General features: G+C 40.8%; 7 protein-coding genes across 7 annotated transcripts; 2 read left to right on the plus strand and 5 right to left on the minus strand.

Annotated features, from left to right (window-relative positions):
* Window positions 1-1,611: 1,611 nt before the first annotated feature.
* I206_103651 (uncharacterized protein) lies at window positions 1,612-8,254 on the plus strand (the record flags this gene model as incomplete). The annotated part of the gene is made up of 10 exons (XM_070202809.1): window positions 1,612-1,830; window positions 1,917-3,906; window positions 3,961-4,449; window positions 4,511-5,553; window positions 5,611-5,694; window positions 5,757-5,860; window positions 5,913-6,266; window positions 6,325-7,399; window positions 7,457-8,023; window positions 8,105-8,254. 10 exons carry the CDS (start codon window positions 1,612-1,614, stop codon window positions 8,252-8,254), a joined length of 6,075 nt encoding a protein of 2,024 aa, XP_070058910.1.
* A 536-nt stretch (window positions 8,255-8,790) lies between these two features.
* On the minus strand, window positions 8,791-9,420 carry I206_103652 (uncharacterized protein; the record flags this gene model as incomplete). Its single annotated transcript, XM_019153119.1, has 1 exon — window positions 8,791-9,420. The coding sequence occupies one exon, from the start codon at window positions 9,418-9,420 to the stop codon at window positions 8,791-8,793; it is 630 nt and encodes a 209-aa protein (XP_019013280.1).
* A 965-nt stretch (window positions 9,421-10,385) lies between these two features.
* Window positions 10,386-10,874, minus strand: I206_103653 (uncharacterized protein; the record flags this gene model as incomplete). The annotated part of the gene is made up of 1 exon (XM_019153118.1): window positions 10,386-10,874. One exon carries the CDS (start codon window positions 10,872-10,874, stop codon window positions 10,386-10,388), a length of 489 nt encoding a protein of 162 aa, XP_019013279.1.
* Window positions 10,875-11,781: 907 nt separating this feature from the next.
* On the minus strand, window positions 11,782-13,233 carry I206_103654 (uncharacterized protein; the record flags this gene model as incomplete). The annotated part of the gene is made up of 7 exons (XM_019153117.1): window positions 11,782-11,861; window positions 11,932-11,995; window positions 12,064-12,621; window positions 12,683-12,901; window positions 12,957-13,039; window positions 13,092-13,121; window positions 13,185-13,233. 7 exons carry the CDS (start codon window positions 13,231-13,233, stop codon window positions 11,782-11,784), a joined length of 1,083 nt encoding a protein of 360 aa, XP_019013278.1.
* A 430-nt stretch (window positions 13,234-13,663) lies between these two features.
* Window positions 13,664-16,614, plus strand: I206_103655 (protein transporter SEC24; the record flags this gene model as incomplete). The annotated part of the gene is made up of 3 exons (XM_019153116.1): window positions 13,664-13,707; window positions 13,765-13,796; window positions 13,856-16,614. 3 exons carry the CDS (start codon window positions 13,664-13,666, stop codon window positions 16,612-16,614), a joined length of 2,835 nt encoding a protein of 944 aa, XP_019013277.1.
* Window positions 16,615-17,056: 442 nt separating this feature from the next.
* On the minus strand, window positions 17,057-17,562 carry I206_103656 (uncharacterized protein; the record flags this gene model as incomplete). Its single annotated transcript, XM_019153115.2, has 3 exons — window positions 17,057-17,271; window positions 17,369-17,459; window positions 17,539-17,562. The coding sequence occupies 3 exons, from the start codon at window positions 17,560-17,562 to the stop codon at window positions 17,057-17,059; spliced, it is 330 nt and encodes a 109-aa protein (XP_019013276.2).
* A 421-nt stretch (window positions 17,563-17,983) lies between these two features.
* Window positions 17,984-19,357, minus strand: I206_103657 (tRNA (guanine-N(7)-)-methyltransferase; the record flags this gene model as incomplete). The annotated part of the gene is made up of 7 exons (XM_019153114.1): window positions 17,984-18,174; window positions 18,243-18,316; window positions 18,391-18,461; window positions 18,529-18,707; window positions 18,800-18,981; window positions 19,069-19,127; window positions 19,220-19,357. The coding sequence occupies 7 exons, from the start codon at window positions 19,355-19,357 to the stop codon at window positions 17,984-17,986; spliced, it is 894 nt and encodes a 297-aa protein (XP_019013275.1).
* Window positions 19,358-19,588: the final 231 nt, after the last annotated feature.

Here is a 19,588-nt window from a genome sequence, read left to right on the forward strand (position 1 = left end):
TTGAATCTCCGAACAGGCCTTAGGTTGCAGACACGGCAAAGCCGAGCGCAAACCCGATGAAGTAGGGAATATAGGTTCGGAGTGGAGGATAGGCAGAGAGCGGAGTCAGGAGGAGCTTGCAAGGTTAAAATGAATCAAAGGATTCAACTAGCACGCAAGTTCGAGTGATAAGGTTTTTCACCCAACCAGTCTGTTTTCAATCGCAGGCCGCCATGAAGCTCTGGTCGGAGTTCAAGAGGAGTTTGAAATGACAGCGGAGAATGAAGTCAAAAGGGCGAAGAAGGTAAATGAGATAGTTTATTGATGACGTCTCGTCTGATCCGTTGAACCCGCAAATGCTAATGCAGATACAACCTATCACTCTTTTGCATTTTCTCGAATGAATTGGGTTGGGAGATATTCAATGTTGTGAATGTATCTCATACGCCACCTCTTGTAATTCCTCTGACATCACCACTCCCTTGGCTGACAGACCGTGACGATGGGGTCGACAAGCGGAATAACAAAGAAGATGAAACTCACATTGTAAGAAGTTGATACGCTATTTCTCCTACTTCTGAAGTACTATCCAAGTATCTTAATACTCCGTATCCTACGAGTAGTTTGTTCGAACTTCTAATGCTATGACTCGTTCACCTCTACACACGAGCTGAAAGAGTTGATTGATGTTAGAGGTGTATTTGACGAGAGTGCCGGTATGGTTCAACTCGACCAAAGGTAATCTAGAAGAGAAGACAAAGGATGTCTGTCGGTTGATTCCAAATAGATCTTATGATGAGCTCGTGCGCCCAGGAGTTGCCCAAGTTGAATAAAAGGGATATATATGTTACTTGATCACTTGATTTAGCGGATCTTATTGCTGATCCTGCTTTCGGCCAGGCTCAATAACGTGTTTGCAGCTGGGGAGTGATACTTGATCGGTGATTGGTAAGAGTTGATGTGTGTCTTAGGATTGTAAGGTGTTTGATATATGAGTATATTGTGATGAATTGGTGAGTAATGAGTAGTGGTGAATTGGTAGTTAGCGGTATAATAGTTATGGTGGTGGTGGCAGTTGAAGTTAAAGTGGTGTCGAGGTGATTCAGGGTAAAATGCGTAATGGTCATCTGAGAGAGGGGGAGATCACTCAATAAAATGAGGGGCACATTAAATAAATTAAACACAATTATACGCGTACAATTACCGCCACAAACACTCAATCCGTTACATTTATCATTTTAAATTCCCCTAATCTTAAACCCTTATTCCCCTCGATTCCCTGAACTCATATTATGACAATTGATATTACGTATGTTCATCAAACCCCCTTGTCTAGACTATTTTGGATTTATGCTTTTTACTTTTCGGAAATATGCAACGTGGCACAGGTCTAATGGGAATCAGAGGAGATCTTCTTAAACTCCGTCGATGAGTACTCTCGGCAAGGTCCGATCAATGAGATAACCGGTGGCGATTGATCTTTAGTTTGTGTTGCTACTCGTCGAGATTGACATATTCAAATGTTACTCGACATTGGTGTGATCATTGAAATCATCAGTATAATACAAAGTGTCTGTAATATGTTGATAATATCACCATAGTACACCCAAGCTAGATGTAAGGTCAAACGCCATGTTCTCGTTGCCCGCTTTCCTTACTACCTTTCCCTTCACCCTACCTTCGCTACCGTCAGTATCTCTTCCAGCGAATATACAGCGAAGGTTTCTTTCATATGTTCTGAAAAGATCTCTGGGCAGATTCGTTAAGGGTGAAGCGTTGGATGCTGAACGTATACAAGCCCAGCTTAGTGAAGGGTGGGTCGAAATTGAGGGATTAGAGGTAGATACGACTGTGAGCATAGCATAGTCTCGCTTTTATACAAGGTCAACTTCACGAGGATGCTGACGTGATAACGAAATGACCTGTATCCCGTGCAGGAGATTAATTCGCTCATTCCCACATCAATACCTTTAATTCTCGAATCTGGTACTTTATCGAAAGTAACAGCTCGTGTACCCTTATCGAATCTATGGTCGGATCCCCTATGTCTCACTCTGGACACATTGTCACTATCCTTTGTCCTATCTCAACCATCATATGTCGAGAAAGGCAAACGAGCGGCCCGCAATAGTCCAAGAGAACTTCATCGAGATTTGGCAGAATCAGTCACATTAGCAGCAGATCACTTTTTACACGAAGAGCTAGATGCATATGAAGAAGCTGAACTTGATCGATCAATACGACAATCGCTCGTACTCAACGCGACTGATCCATTCAACAACGATGAGGTACCCGGATCGTTTCCATTTGACGGACCTACAAGTCCAGGACTTGATGGTCAACCCCTGCCCGCGAATGTGGAAAGCACAACGATTTTAGCAGGATTGGTAGAACGCATATTATCGAGATTGGAGTTCAAGCTCAAAAACGTTAATATCCAAATACGGTTCGAAGATGAAGATCATGGCGGTATATTCGAGATTAGGGTTGCCGAAATCAAATACAGCGATGAGAGTCAATCTCAAGCGCCCGCTGTCGGCAGTTCAAACAATCGCACAATCAGATCGATTCGGCTTTCTGGAGTCACCCTTCATTTGTTGCCTCATCTTCAGGCGACGTCGGTGCCCACTGGGTCGTCTGGACCAAGGTCTATGTCAACGACCTCAAGATCTTCGTCAATTTCATCAACCTCTTCATCAAGTACAGGTGGTGAATATCAAGATATGATAATGTCTCAAGCTGTTGTTAACCTGAAGCAAAGCACAATGTCGAATCTTGACTCAGAAGCGAGTGTGTATATGAGCGCCATCAGTGAAAGGCCGCCGGTCAGTATACCCCATATACTTGAGGAGGCTATTGAGGACAACTCAAGCCGATCGCCGACCCCAACACCTAAGTCATCGTCAAAATCTCCAGAAGATACCATGATTGTAACCTTTGGCTCTGAAGATATAGTGTTGCGGATGACCACCACTCCTCCACTAGCAGCATTCGCTGAACAGCCTTCTTCCCCTCAGCTGCATCCACCAACGACGTCGAAGCAATTCCCGTCAACAAGCCTGCCCAAAATAGATGTTGGAATTAGTCTTGGAACAGTAGCAACCGTGATTACACCTGAACATCTGGCTATAATTCTGGCGGCTTTGCAGTACGTTAGTAGTACAGGATCTACGCAATCTGACCCTACTCCAGCTGCCCCAGCCGCGACTATGACGAATCAACCGCAATTTAATGCTCATGTCCGAATGAAAGCCCTCTTCGCGTCCGTCGTCTATGATATGTCGGCTTCCACCGATTCCCAGTACAGCACAAACATAGCTTCGTTCTGGTCAAAGCCATCTTCCACGTACATACCTTATGGTCATCTGAGACTGCGACTTGACACCCTTGAAGCTAGTCATTCAAGTAAGGAATACATCAAGTCGCACGCCACTCATCGCACTACTCGGGCGGGTCACCCTACACTAGCTCGTTTGCCCAGACGTGCATCCACCTCTATACGCTCGGGACCAACACTTTCCACCTCACACATTAGACTTCAAGACGCGTCATTGTTCGAATATCTGGCTTCCGATACTGGAAATGACGATGCGACAGATGTACCACCAGGTGGTGCGTTCCCCGTCTTGCTGTTTGATACGAATCTACCAAGACAATATGATGTTGGCCCTGGTGTTTCATCAAGCTCTTTTGCCTCTATAGGGCCGCCTAATCGGCCCACTACTGATGCGGGTGGTGGCTTTGCAGTCTTCCCAGAATTTGATTCGGTCGATTGGCGAAATTCAGGACTACAACGTAAAGCCGGTGGAAGTGAGAAACAGTGGAAAGTCAAGCAGAAAGGTAAAGGTATTCTGAAAGGGACCCAAATGCCAGATATAGAACAACCTCCAGTGTTGAGCCTGCAGAAGGATCTGGTTACGAATAGCAGTAAGTCATTTGGTGCGTACTTTCGGTTGGGCTCTGGCTGATATGAATGCCCAGCTGCAATGGTATCACTCTCACCCATTCATGTTTTCGTTGACCTATCACTTGTGGAACGTCTTCTACCAATGCTACGCAGTATCGCCCCTGCTGTTCGATCGGCTCCTGAAATCACGGAGCGCTTTGAGCCATTTGCATCCCGATCGCTTAGGCGTCCTTCTTTACCGACTCGCCATTCCACAACTGACTCGATAATAGATGATCTGGATGCTCAAGCCTCTTCTTATTCTACGATCCAGGCCACTCCACCTGCTAAACCTGTCTTTGACATTCAGTGCCCGCTGCTCAGGGTGGATATCCGCTGCCCTGCTCCCGTGAATCGAAGGGGAACCTGGGGAGATGGTGGACACTTGAGATCGGGCATCGTCACTCTTGACATGCATAACTTCTGGGCCAAAGTGTCTTCCACCGATCAGCGAACAGGTAGAAAAGCGGAGGGGACGAATGTCATGTGGGAGAAAATGATACTATTCTTTTCCCGAGCACCGGGTACGTTTTCATGAATCTCCGCCCAATGCCTACGACAGCTGATCTTCCTTGTACCAAACAGAACGGAAATCCTCTGCGTTCATCGTCATTGGTCCACTTGCACCTGATCCGGCAGAAATCGACGTATCACCTTTATCACCCAATATCTCACTTCGCTCATCCTCATCATCAACACGAGGAAAAACCACCATTGTCACCTGTCGAGTACCCTCCATACAGGCCAAAATCAAGCAACAGACCATTGAAGGTCTTCAATTCTTTGCTGACGATATGACGCACTGGTTGGACGGAGCATTCGGTGATGGATCCGCACCAAAGCCCAGAGATGATCTCAAGATGATCGGAAGCAGATTTTTCGGAGCACCTGGTTCAACTCGCGGCAGTTCATCTGCATCAAGCTCCACAGATGAAGATGATGAAGAGGAATTGTCTTCGACTATCCTCAAACTGGAGATCAGTGAAACGGATATTTCGCTGTATGTACCCCTCGTCGATGGTGGGGAGCGGGTTTTAGCTTTAAAAGCTAGTGATACGGATGTCAAAGTAGAATCTAACCTCGCTGGAAGACATGAAACTGCTTTCAGTCTGAATGTAATGGATGCCGAGTTCGCCGATCGAACCGATACGGTCAATCCTACTAAAATTTTGGGACGAACTACACCATACACCTTGACTACTTTACAACAACCCCTAGTCCACTTGCGCTTCACTTCTCAGAGTAACGTAGTAGCACAAACCAAAGAAACCGGAATCTCAGTCGATTTGTCACGTTTGACGTTCTTTGTCAAATCGATAGATTGGGTGAAGGATTTAGCTAGATTCGCTAAAACTCCCGAAGGTGTATTCGAAGATGTTGTCCCGTCTGAAGTCACGCGGATCAAGGTCCTGATACAAGATTGCTCTATCCATGCTGCTGCACCTACACTTGGAGGGGCAGTTGTACTAGTCTTAGGCGTAGTTGAAGTCAGCACGGATATCAGGTCTGATGGGGAAGAAAATGAAGTTAAAGTCAGTGCGGGTAGATTGACTGTCTTTGCTGTGGACGATCTGGCTGCCGTCGCAAAAATGGGAACGATCACTGGGGAAGTGTCGGAGACTTGGAAGGTAAGTCTCGGTGTTTTATGTTTGGTTCAATACCCTGATGTTTGGATGTCTGAGCAGAAAGCTGGATACGCTCAACTGGCAGAAATCATCTCGGTAGACTTACATTATTTGAGGGATCTGACTGCAACGGAACAGTCCTTAGTACGTTGACCTCGTATATCAGCTTGTATGTCCGTCAAGCTAATTTAAGACATCGTATTTAGTTGGAAATATTGCAAGTCCAGTCAAGTATCACTGCTTGTGCAGATTCCCTAGCTAGCTTTGGATCTTTGTTAGGGGACATCGCGAAAATAGTGCCCGCAAAACCGTAGGTTGATCTTTATAATGCAACCGGCACGTGAACTCACGATGCAAAATAGAGCGCCACCTAGAGCTGGTCCAAGACCCAGTACCTTAGATCGATCAATCAATGTCTTCGATTCAATCGACGAGCAAGCTTTCAACCTCATTCCTGATATAGTTTCAGGCTCAGAAGCAGATATGATAGACGACGATCTGCCGACCAATCTCGATTATCTTGACCGGGCTTCCCGTTTATCCTCCCGCCAACTAACCTCGGACCGAATCACCGGAGAAACCTTACGTGCATGGCAGACTGATGAGGATGAGGAATTAGGAAGTGAGACTATCAAGATTCTTTATGATGAGAAATTCGATATGGATGAGAATTATTGGGATAACTTGCCGGTCTTACGTGAGGGTCATGACGATAAGTAAGTTCATCATCTAATGCTGTCACAGCAAATCGCTAAGAAGTTGGGTGTTCAATAGTCTGCAAATCGGTAAAATTCGAGTCCGTGTCAAAGACTGTGACGCTAAGATCCTATTATTTGAGGGATATGACTGGCTGAAAACTCGTAAAGCTATTGAAGATGAGATTCGAGTAGTTCGCAAGCGCCTAGAAAGGATTAGACAACTCTTAGCTACAGGTCAAAAAGCAGACGAATCAATCGATTTTGATAGAGCTACCAAGTCCGTGCTCTTCAATTCAGTCTACATCGGTCTCGAGAATGGGCAATCAGCTGGAGAAATGGATAATGCAGCTCTAATCGCTGCTATAGATGAGGAACTGGATGATTTTGATGATACTGAGAAAGAAAGTATGAATACTTCTTGGCAAACTCTTCCTTCTGCCCCTATGGCCGGTCATCAGCCAACTTCCAACAATAGGAAAAGTAAAACCAAATTGAGGGGTAGAAAATTGACGAGATCGAAAAAGCCTCAAATCGAGATTTCACTCTCATCGTTACGTGCGGAATATGATTTCTACGAAACCAGCTCAAGCTCTGATCTGTCAAGTGAATTAGAGATAAAAGTCAAAGAAATGGAAATTCTTGATCATATCAAAACTTCCACTTGGAAAAAGTTCTTAATGGGCATGAAAGCTGATAGTAGAGGAAATGTCAGGGAGACGGATGCCGATATGTTACGTATCGAATTGAAGGGTATCAAATTTGGTTCGGATCAAGATGAAGAAATGAGATTAAGAGCCAAGATTTTGCCTCTGAGGTTACACGTTGATCAAGATGCGTTGGATTTCTTGAAAAGATTCTTTAGTTTCAAGGCGCCAACACCGCAATCCCCAGCTTCACCTGGGACTGTATCAGCGACCTCGATACCCCGTGCGGATACAACTTCACCGACGACGTCCAACTCCTCAGTACCCATGAAGTCAAATGACCCTTTCTTCCAGCATGTAGAGATCTTCCCTATCGAATTGAAGTTAGACTACAAACCCAAACGAGTTGATTTCGCCGCATTGCGAGAAGGGAAGACAATCGAATTGATGAATTTCTTCCACTTTGATGGGGCCGAGATGACTCTTAGGCATATTACTCTATCAGGCGTAAGTGACCTTCAACCTCGCTTTTGACGGTTCTAGCTGATGTTGGTATTGTGATAGATTACCGGTTGGGAAAGATTAGGTACAACATTACAAGATCTTTGGACACCTGATGTCAAAGCGAATCAACTTGCTGATGTAATTTCAGGTGTATCTCCAATCAGATCTATAGTTAACGTAGGATCAGGAGTAGCGGATTTAATCTTACTTCCAATTGAGCAATATAGAAAAGATGGAAGATTAGCTAAAGGTGTACAAAGAGGTACAAATTCATTTGTTAAATCAACTGCAATGGAAATGATGAAATTAGGAGCAAAATTAGCAACTGGTACACAAATTATACTTGAAAAAGCTGAAAATGTTTTAGGTGGAAATAATGAAAAATTAATTGCATCAGTTTCAAATTTACAACAATTTGGAGAAGGAAATCATTTAAACTCTTGGGATAATAAAAATGGATCATCAAGTGAAGATGAAGATGATTTAGTTTCAAGATATGCAAATCAACCTGAAGGTGTTAAACAAGGTGTTCAAGCTGCATATAAAAGTTTAAGTAAAAATGTTAATGCAGCTGCTCAAACTATCTTAGCAGTTCCTATGGAAGTTTATGAAAGATCAGGAGATGATGTGAGTTTTTTTTCATTTTAATTGAATTGCGTAATGAATTTTATCGAATACATACTTAATTCTATTTAATTATTTTTTTAGGGTCCACTTAAAGCTGTTGTGAGAGCTGTACCTATTGCTGTACTTAAACCTATGATAGGTACTACTGAAGCTGTTAGTAAAACTTTATTAGGTATGAGAAATAGTTTAGATCCTTCGGCTAGAAGAGAATTAGGCGATAAATATAAATAGATTTTATTGTTTGATTAGTATTTTACGATTATTCATTAATTGTTGTATGTATTTCTTTTATTGTATTGTTGATTATAGTTCATAATGTCCACCCATTCATTATATGCATGTTATATGAATCAGCTTATCTTACAGCAACAGTATTTGGTCAATCTTGGTCTATATGACGGAACAAATCTTGTACAATCTACTGTATGGTGAGGATGGCAAATACAGTATGTTCCTGGAAGAGTTCGTTCGGCATTCATCGTCAAAAACTATCAAAAGTCCTTCCTACTTTTATTCAGACAATTTATTCGTGAGATCTCTCGCACATAAATGGCCATAAGCATGTTATACTTCTCCGCCTCATCATAATTACTCTATTTATCGACTCTTCCGCAACAGACAATCCTGAGAGTAGTCAGACTTAAATACAATAATACGTATACAATGTGCTTGACAAATAAAGTATACTCGAAAGAAGCATGATATTTCATTCGCAGACAATGTATATTTGAGTAACGTTATCTATCAGATAAGAACACCTATTAACTTCAAGCTGGTCTCGGTGCATTTGATGGTCCCGGTCCTCCTTTTCTTTTCTTGGCTCTCCTTCTTCGGGCCACTGAGTCAAACAAGTCCTGAAGCTCCTCAGTACTTTGAATGGACCCTCCTGTTGGTTGAGTACCAGTAGGAGTACGATCTCCATCACCTGGATCATCACCAGCTTGAGTACTTCTTGGGGAATTGTTGCCCTGATCTTTGAAAGATCTTGTATCCCAGCCGTCATCCAGACCAAGTCGTTGACGTTCAGCTTGACTGTCGTTTAGCTCCATCATCTTCTCTGGGTGAAAAAATTCAAAGCTGGACTGCACTTGTTCATGGCCTGTGCGGGGATTGTGCGATGAGAATGGGGTTTGTGAGGTTGAAGTATCGCCCTGGTAGGTGAAGTCATTTCCTGAATTTATATTGGGATCCGTTCCAATCCCAGAAAGTATGTCTTCTTCACCAGCATTCCCCATAACGGTATCCTGTCCGTCGTATCCACCAGCATTCGAAGAATTCTGAGGAGATCCAAAGCTACCGGCTTGGGAGACAAGATGAGCTCTGTCGTCTGCGCTGCTTGGATGAGAGTAAGAACGGTTCTGACCATGTCGACCAGCGTAGTAATTGTTGTTAGACATTGTAGATTGTATAAGATAAAGTCAAGATTGAGACTGAAAAGTTCAATATGAACGATAGTTTGAATGGGAAGGGAATGATGTTGAAGATAAAATGATGAATCATGAATACAAAATCAATGCCTTATATACCTGGATTTGATAGAATCAACGAGTCATACATTATTGTAGCTTTATCGAGTCGATATTTGTTGATCCATTGTAAGAGTGGAGCGTCGGAAATGGAATTATGAAACAGTCAATTCTTCTCTGTTATCAAAGGTGAAGATGATGACATATTGGGTTATTTCGAGGAGTATTTCAAATTGTTATTGCTCCTTTTCTCCAAGTATCCTTTGTGAGCTCGGTTTGCCTTTCAAATACTCCAGATCTGAAGTCTTGGCGGAATTGCCTTCAGAAGCCAAGCAGCTCACAATTCATGCCTGGTCTGGCAGATTCGTCTCAGAATGTTGAATATCATATCACCGAATCTCTAAATAATCGACCTGAAAGGATATTCTCAATGTTATCAGTACAGCTTGTGGCGGCGATACTGAAAATGTCTAAGGAAAGGGATTGACAATTGGAATAAGGCTTTGCTGCATTACGAATTTGTTTTTATCTGTCTCTGACAGACCCTCGATTTGCAGTCAAAGGTTCAGATGATGCAATGCTATACAATCTTGAAAGGATATCTGATATCTCTACTACTCATTGAGTTCTCAAGTGCTCTGGGAATAGGATATGAGACTAATCGCTAGGTCTCTTTATTTAAGAGCTCAGAGTAATTGATTTTAGAGTACCGCAGAGTAGGCTAACAGCAGAGTTCGGTGCAATCCCGTCCTGAGCATGATTGTCCGCAAAAAGTGAGAGGCCAATCGCTATCAAAAAGCCACTTCTGCCTAGAACATACGTTATCGAATACTTAAGTTTTCCAAACTTAGTGAGGAGCAATATGATATTATCTGAATTATCGAGGTATTCCAGATCTACATACCACTCATCTTTGTATCCTCATCTTCATCTTCACCTTCACCTTTTCCGCTCATTGACCATTCCTCGTCACTTTCATTATTTAAGTCCTGAAAGATCTCGGCTTGTAATAGAGAATCATTACTGAGCTTGGTCGGAGCGATATCACTCATCAATTCCTGCGTTTTAACTTCGTGCTCAATGCCAATTTCAAGCAAAGTTTCGTAGACTTTTCTTTCGAATTCATTTTGTTGAACTTTCGTCATCAAATCATACTGAGTATCGAGATCAGCCAAAGTCTTGGACGGCCCAGCGCTACTCGCAGACGCGCAGTCCAGTAACACATCAGCATGTTGTTGGAATTTAGCCAACATTGTGGAGTCAATTTTGCCTCCAGGCACTCTTTTGGCGATTCTAGAGCTGAAAGTGCTCTTTGATGTGCCACTGGCGCTACTACTACTACCACCACCTTTAGATTTTCTGTCTGATCTTTGTGATGAAGGCATGTTATTTATAATAATAATAATAATTATTGTTTGTCAGGTTGATTCAAGTGAATTGGGTAAATTTGTGAGATGAATATTGAATGAAACAATAAATCAATTCTAATCTCACATTTTTCGAGGGTTTTATAGCTTGTATTCTGATGAATCATAATAATTGATTGCAAATACAGTACAATCATCGAAAGCGGACTTTCTAATCAGACGTCACCATTCGCTTAGAATCCTAAATGAAGTCTTTTGATTTTTTACGGTGTTTCATAATATATTATATTATAAATTGATACTCAGTTCTCTTAATCATAAGGTCTTTGATAAGCCATAACGGTTCATTAGATTTTTTCATTTGATCAGAGTCCGATACAGTATATTACAATTTAACAAACCTCCTTTGAGAAATGATATAACGGTGATCGAGCAATAGGATAATCTAGCTACTCCAATTTCAAATCTATGACTAAAATTTGCCAAAGATAATTTTCGAAGAACAACATTCATTAGGTATCCTTTCTTGGTCAAAGCGATATGATATCATGTCAAACGAAAAGCCGACGCTTAAACGTAATATGACATCGATCAAGCTATAGTATAATCAAATGTCAACTCCGCTAGACTACATTTGGTTTTTGCAGAAAGGGTTTCTTAAATGAAAATCTTTCATTTGGTGGTTTTTTCGATCAAACTCCGATTTGAGATATTACGAATAGACAATCGATAAGATGATGATAATCAAGATAACGATTCAGCTAAATTACGCTCGGATCTTGCAGGAGAGGATTTTTGAATCACCGATACCATTTATGGATAACAGAGATCAATGCTCCGATATCAAGTCTATACTGTAGTATCGAATAATGATACCGTACAACCATGCATGCAGTCGGCGATTATATTAGAGCTCTATCAGCCCTTAGTGACCATTACTGTCGTCATTAGGTGGTTCTTCGGCTGACATCTGTCCCAGTAATTTCCAGCTTCTAGCGTATGTAGCTAAACATTCAACGTCATTAGCTACATGACCATGATACCGATCACACTAGCTATTTATATTTAAGCTCACGTTTATATATCCTCACTATTCCTTCATCGTCAGTAGTAGTCAATGTTGTGCCCGTAGCATTCCACTAAAAGCCCTTAGTTGTCAGTCAACGCGTGTCACGCACTCGCCAAACTGAATGTGGATATTACTCACGTCGACCATTCCAACTCTTGCGCCGCCTTTTCCAAAATCAGCCACACATTCACCTTTCCAAGCACCTCCTGTGCTTCCGACATCCCCATCTAAATCATTATAATCCGTTCGTAGCTTTTCTCCAGGTGGTTCAAGCCTCCAAATTCTAACGGTTCCATCCCTACTCCCAGAAGCGATCAGATGATATGCTCTACCACATGATGGTGCCCAACTTATACTTGTCAACGGAGCTTGACTTGAGTTTTGTGGTGGATTGAGGAATATTAGTGAAGTTGAGGATGAAGATGAATCTTGAGGTATAGATAATATTTTTATTATTGGTGATATACCTGAAAAGGCAGCTATAATTGAACCCCACCAACGTTCTTTACACCATGATAAACCCCAACCACCATTAGCTAATTCGTTTGAACTTGATGAATTTTCTACAGGAGTTTCATCTGTACTTCCTGGTTGAGGCAAAGAAGGGATATAAATTGGTTGTAAGAGTGTCCAGTCGGAAAGTGATGGATCTGCTGAAGTGTATATTCGAAGGTATGAATCTGTCGATATCGTCGCCTATTTCAAAACAAGTCAGTTGAGAGCGGTTCCTATGAACAACAAAGAGCTGTCAACTTACTACTCGAGGTTCACTGCCTGAATCGGCTGTACCAAATTCCACTTGTTTCACACTTCCCTTCGCACCAGTCAAAACAGCTCGTTCGATCCATCGTCCATCTCGTTCTCGGCCTGTTGGTTCTTCCCATATACGAACAGAACGATCATGTGAAGATGAAGCAAGTAAAGACCCATGGACTGGATGGGAGAAAGATAGATGCAGTATAGGAGCATCATGAGCCTCCATTACATGTCAGCTGAACTGGACGTCAAGATCGAAAGCATTCGTAACTCACTTTCCACCCCGTTTCTCTATCCCATGTATTATCAGGTGTCTTGCGGAATATCATTATTTTCTGATCAGCCGAACATGTTGCCACTGTCCATTTTATTAGTTGGAATATCAAATCGTCATTGTCAGACTTGCTTACATCGTTCTCCGTAAAAATCGTACGTCACGTCTGTCAATTTCACCAGTCAGCTCATAACACTTGAAGTACATTCACATTTGTTGCCTAGCTTACGGGTGACAAGATCTGCATGTCCTGTTTGAAGTAATCCTGACTGGAGCATTTTGATCCGTGTCGCCTAGGTGTCGGTGCGGTGTTGTTGTCTTCTGAAAGCACGAATTGATATCTTTACAAGAGGATGATTGAGGTCCCGAATAATGTGAACATATATGGTCTTAGAAGAGATCAACATGAAGTTGCGGGGCCACAACAGAGAATTAACTGTATGGTGATGAATTCATTTAATCCCGTCAGTGTGGCACCTGTCACGCGCTATCCCATTGTCATTGTCATTGTCCCATTGATCATTTCATTCATTCATTATTGCCTCGTCATCAAAAGATCATATATACATATCACTCACACCTTCTATAGAAATAAAACACCTCTAGCCTTGACCCATCTCTCTCTTGTACCCTTCTCAATACATCTCTTCTTCACCAACATAATCGCTGATTATCATCCCCGAGGTCCACAGACATACTCGCGACAAGATGTCTCAGGAGATACACCTTCCGCAAGGCTGGGAAGCTAGATGGTGAGTTGACGATTGGGTTTTGCAAGTCATATCCAGCTAATTATTTTGTGTGCCTAGGGATGGGCAATCGAATGCGTACATCTATGTCGGTATGTATAGCTGTTCGAAGATTTTAATTCTTGTTAAGCCAGCTGACGTGTTTGTGCAGAGCAATCAACTGGTAGATCTCAATGGGAAGTTCCAACTCAACCTTCCTACGGCTCATCTCCTGCTCCTCAACAATCCGCTCCATCTAGTCGACCAGGTCGTCGGCAGTATCCTACTGCTCAGATTCAGCAAGTGTATGGTGGAGGAGGCTATGATGCCCAACCTCAACAACAACCTATAACTGCTCCAGGATATCCAGATCAAGGTGGAGCTCAACAGCAACCTCAATACTTTACACCTGGATTTGGTGGACAAGATGCTCAACAGCCTTCTTACGGCCAACAACCTCAACAACCTGCTTATGGTGGTCAACAAGCCCCTGCGTATGGTCAACAAGGTGGATATGGTGGTGCTCAACAACAACCTGTAGATCAAATGAACAATCAATTTCAACAAATGAACATGGGTTATCAAGGTCAAGGTCAAGCTCCAAACCATGGAGGCCCCCAATTGCACTCAATCCAAACCGTCAATTTGATTGGTATGCAACCCGACGTATCTGGGTTAGATGCTCCTCCCCCTCCTTCACTCCTACCACCCAATGCTTCAGTGACAGCTTCTCCACACATTCAACCTGATCCATCATACCAACGATGTACCTTAACCTCCATGCCTACAACCCAATCTTTGCTTAATAAATCCAAATTACCTTTAGCATTAGTCATGGCGCCTTATAGGTCATTCAGAGAGTCTGATGGAGACGATCCAGTTCCGGTTATAGAAGACAGTGTGATTGCAAGATGTAGAAGATGTAGGGCATACATCAACCCTTTCGTGACCTTCATTGAGGGTGGAAATAGGTGGAAATGTTGCATGTGTGGATTGAGTAATGAAGTACCTCAATTGTTCGATTGGAATCAGGTGGAGAACAAACAAGCGGATAGATGGGCTAGAAAGGAATTAAACCACTCTGTAGTCGAATTTATCGCGCCAACCGAGTATATGGTCAGACCACCTCAACCACCTGTATATGCCTTCGTTATCGATGTCAGTCAACAAGCTGTTCAATCTGGTATGGTGGCTGTTGCTGCTCGAACGATCTTAGAAAGTTTAGATAATATTCCAAACGCGGATAAGAGGACTAAAATCGCCATTATCGCTGTCTCGACTTCTTTACACTTCTTTTCTCTACCCGTTGGCGCTACTGAAGCCTCCATGTTGGTAGTCTCCGACTTAACGGATGTCTTCCTGCCCAAACCCGTTGACTTATTGGTAAACTTGACGGAATCGCGTCCAGCTATAGAATCCCTTTTAGGCAAATTGAGTGACATGTTCCAAGATTCCCATACCGTTGGCAACGCCCTTGGATCAGCCCTTCAAGCTGCTCATCAACTTATCGGAAAGATCGGAGGAAAGATTATCGCTTTGACAGCTACACTGCCAACCCTTGGAGAGGGCGTTCTGAAAGCTAGAGATGATCCCAAATTACTCGGTACCAGCAAGGAATCTTCCTTACTCAATGCTGCTTCCAGCTTCTACAAGACTTTTGCTATCGAATGTTCGAAACAACAAGTCGCTGTCGATATGTTCCTCTTCTCCACTTCTTATACAGACGTAGCGACCCTCTCATGTCTACCAAGGTACACTGCTGGTCAAACATACTTGTATCCAGGATTCAACGCTTCGAGATCTGAAGATGCCATCAAATTCGCTACCGAATTCAGCAAAGTCTTAGCTATGCCAATAGGTTTAGAAGCTGTTATCAGAGTTAGAGCATCAAGAGGAATTAGGATGTCAGCATTCCATGGAAACTTCTTTATACGATCAACCGATTTGCTCGCATTACCGGTTGTACCTACTGACCAGAATTACGTTATTGAATTGCAATTGGAAGACGATATCAAGGGTTCATTCGTAGTCCTTCAAACTGCTATTCTGCATACAACATGCTACGGTGAAAGACGAATCAGAGTCATCACTCAAGCTATGCCTACAACAGACTCGATAAGCGAACTATACGGCTCAGCGGATCAAGTTGCAATCGCTACCTATTTGACCAATAAAGCTGTCGAAAGATCCATGTCTCATTCACTAGACGACGCAAGAAACACTATAACGAATAAACTTGGAGATATGCTTAGTGTGTACAAAAATCAAGTCACCTCTTCAGCTGGTGCATCCGCACAATTAGCAGTACCTGACAACCTGAAATTACTTCCTCTCCTTTGTTGCGCATTGGTTAAACACGTTGGATTGAGAGAGGGAGCATCAATTCCACCGGACCTCAGAGCATACGCTCAATGTCTCCTCACGACCTTACCATGTCAATCGCTTATACCATATATCCACCCAAGGTTCTATTCTTTGCACAATATGCCTCCAGAAGCTGGAAATCCTGGTGATGACGGTATAATCGCACTTCCACCTGCCCTCAATTTGACTTCGGAAAGATTAGAAAGGCATGGATTATTCCTTATCGAAGATGGTCAAAACATTTTCATTTGGGTAGGACATGAAGCTGTACCTCGACTTATTCAAGATGTGTTTGATCTAAACTCTTATGGCGAATTACAAGGAGGTAAAACAACATTACCATTATTAGATAATCCATTCTCACAACGAGTTAATAATATTATCGCAAAGACAAGAGAATTAAGAAGAGGTGTATATAGACCACACGTTTATGTAGTTAAATCTGATGCTGAACCTGCATTAAGATCATGGGCTTTAAGTTTATTAGTTGAAGATAGAATGGATCATATGAGTAGTTATGCTCAATATTTAACAACTGTTAAATCGAAGGTGAGTTTATATGTTTAGATCATTAATTGTTGAATATTTGAGCTAATTTGAATTGATTTTATACTTTTGAAAAATAGGTAAACTCATAAAAAGCGTAAAAAGGGATTGTAAATGCATATATAGGTTTAAAAGGAATTTTCTTGTGAATATAATTGTTGGAGGATAAGGTGGATTTTGAATTCACATGCATTTTAGTAATTGGAATTTCTGAAATGACTTTACATTTTGTTTGTTTAAGATCCTTATATGCAATGTCAGAAAAATGTATACATGATATAGATTTACAAGAAATAAATGCAATTGACAAAGTATTATTTGAGACTGAACGAAAAGAAAGATATAATAAATATCTTATGATCTTTTAATTTCGATTCTAGAGTGTTCACATTAATCAATTAGCTCATTTGTTAAATTGAACAAAAATATAAAGGATTTATGTTTCATATATATAAATTAAAACTTACCCACCACCCATAATTTCAATTAATAAATTTCTAATTATATTTCTAATTTTCTCTTCATTTTCAATATTCCATTCTTTTGAAGTTGAAATATTTATTATAGTACTTTCAGTTTTAATTAATTCAATTTCACTTATTTCATCTAAATCATTTTCTTGATTTGGAAAAGATTCATTGTATTCTGAAGTAATTTTTAATGATATTGGCCAAGCATCTAACAAAAAAAATCAATCTCAATCTCGCTCTTAACATTCTTACAATTGGAAATATATATGCTTTTATATATTATCACCTTATATTGATTGACTCACCTTCAAATTCTTCAAAATGAAGAAATGTTAAATCTTCTATTTCATCAAATTGATCTTGAGTTAAAATGTGAGGTATAGTAATTTCAAATGACTAATTTAAATTCGTTTATGATAATTATTCATTCAAATTTCATGATTCGTATTTTCGTAAAAAGATGAAAATGACTCACATGAGGTGGTCTAGGTGCAGGCATATCTCTCTTTTAAGTTTGATCTTTTGGAATCAAGAGTAATAATAGAGATTCGATTTGTTTGAGAATGGAAGGGTTTTACGGTAAATCTGAATATCGCATAATGTGAAGTTGAATTAATGAATTTCAACAAAGATCGATTTTATGTGAGATGAGATATATATAGAGTAAGAATAATAAATTGCATAATATGATAATCGCCTTTTTGACGCTTTTGGAATGATGAAACCATGCAAAGTACCTTTATTGTTTGTCACCTTGACTTGCCGCAAGGATACATGATGAAGGAGTCCTTTGGGATATAACGGTTTGAAAATTATACTAAAATTCAACCGAATTGTCAAAATAGTCATGAAGGATGAACGAGTCAATGGCTCATGAAAATGTATATGCATAGATTATAAACCAAAATTGTGTGATAGATTTAATCCTCAGGATTCTCTGCCCTTCTGAAACATGCTACCCACTTATCACCTTTATTCCTCTCTACCTTTTTACCTTCTTCAGTTGATGTTCTAGCTGCTTCTAAAATTGCATCTCCTGTTAATTCTTCATTTGGGATAGGTATAAATAATGGATGATTATTTAAGTGTAATGCCATCCATTCGTGTAGGTCTGTGCGAAACGTCAATGTGAAATCAGCGAAAACCAATTGTGTACTGTGGATAGGCGTGAATGCTAACCTTTTACATCTGTTACTGTGTACAGTATACCTCCTGGCTTCAGAACATATGCATACTCAGCCAAAAGACCTGGTCTGGAAGAATAGAAAATGAATCAGATTTAATTTTCCAATCTTTGTAATTCACGCTAAAGTCAAATAAAACTCACGTTATAATCCTTGCTTTTTGTTTTCGATTTTTGAAATGAGGATCCGGGAAAAGGAAGAATATTTTGGATAACTATGAGATTTTAATTATTATTAGCAAGATATTTCATAATCATCTTAAAATATTAGAAAATACTAACTTGACCTTTTTCAAAGAAATTACCAATATGTTTCATAGCATTTGCTCTAATTACAGAAACGTTTTGATATTCTCCATTTTCCCTTTCTGTCGAATTAGATGGTAACATAGATTGATATTGACGTGTAGCTGCTATACGATCTGTAACATATTTCGTAACTGACATTCGAATTTCCATACCTAATAACATTTTAATTGATTAGCATTACCTAATCGTAAATTTAAAGTACAAACATTGTGAGTAAAAGGGAAAAGAAAGAGTATGAACGAACCTAACATTAAAGTATCAGGAAACATAGGTGCTAAAGCCATTAATAATCCACCAAATCCACATCCTACATCTGCCCATTCAACTTTTTTTTCATTTTGTATTGAAGATGGTTCAGTTTGATCTGGATGTGTGAAATATTTTGGATAATGATATGACCAATCCATTTCTGATGGTGATTTTGGGCTATAATAAGGAATTCAATCATATATCAATTTGAGATCTTTTAAAAATCAAATAAATTTTGAATAATCTTCAAATATACCAACTCACTAATCCAATTCATGGTCTACAAATACATTCGCATGTGCTCGTTGTCTATAGAATCGTTTCTAATAAGTTATTCCATTTTATCAGCCCTGCCGTTTTCGGACTAAGAAAAGGATGCACTCCTTCCGTATAATAGACAGATTTTATGACCTACCTGAGGTAATTGCAATAACCCAATATTGACATCGTTCGAACCATTGGTAGCTGGAGTCAATGATGAGGTTGACGTCGAAGTGACAGTAGAAGGTCCAGCTTCCATTTCTTCTACTTGATCGTGAGTTCTCTTGGACATGTCTCAAATCGAATCGAAGGGTTGCGTTCTCGCCCAGATTAAAAGTCTAAGATCCATTTATTGTGATACAATGAATTTTAGATATTATTATTCTGGTTTTACTTTGAAATCTCAACCGAAAGTATCAAATCACGTGACATCACCACCAATCACTCTGGCGAAATCGTTCGCATGCAGCAGTTAGAGGGGGATACTCCGATTCCGCAATTCACTTATCTTCTATTGTTTTCT

This window comes from Kwoniella pini, chromosome 4 (genome assembly GCF_000512605.2).
Source record: "Kwoniella pini CBS 10737 chromosome 4, complete sequence".
Lineage (NCBI taxonomy): Eukaryota > Fungi > Basidiomycota > Tremellomycetes > Tremellales > Cryptococcaceae > Kwoniella > Kwoniella pini.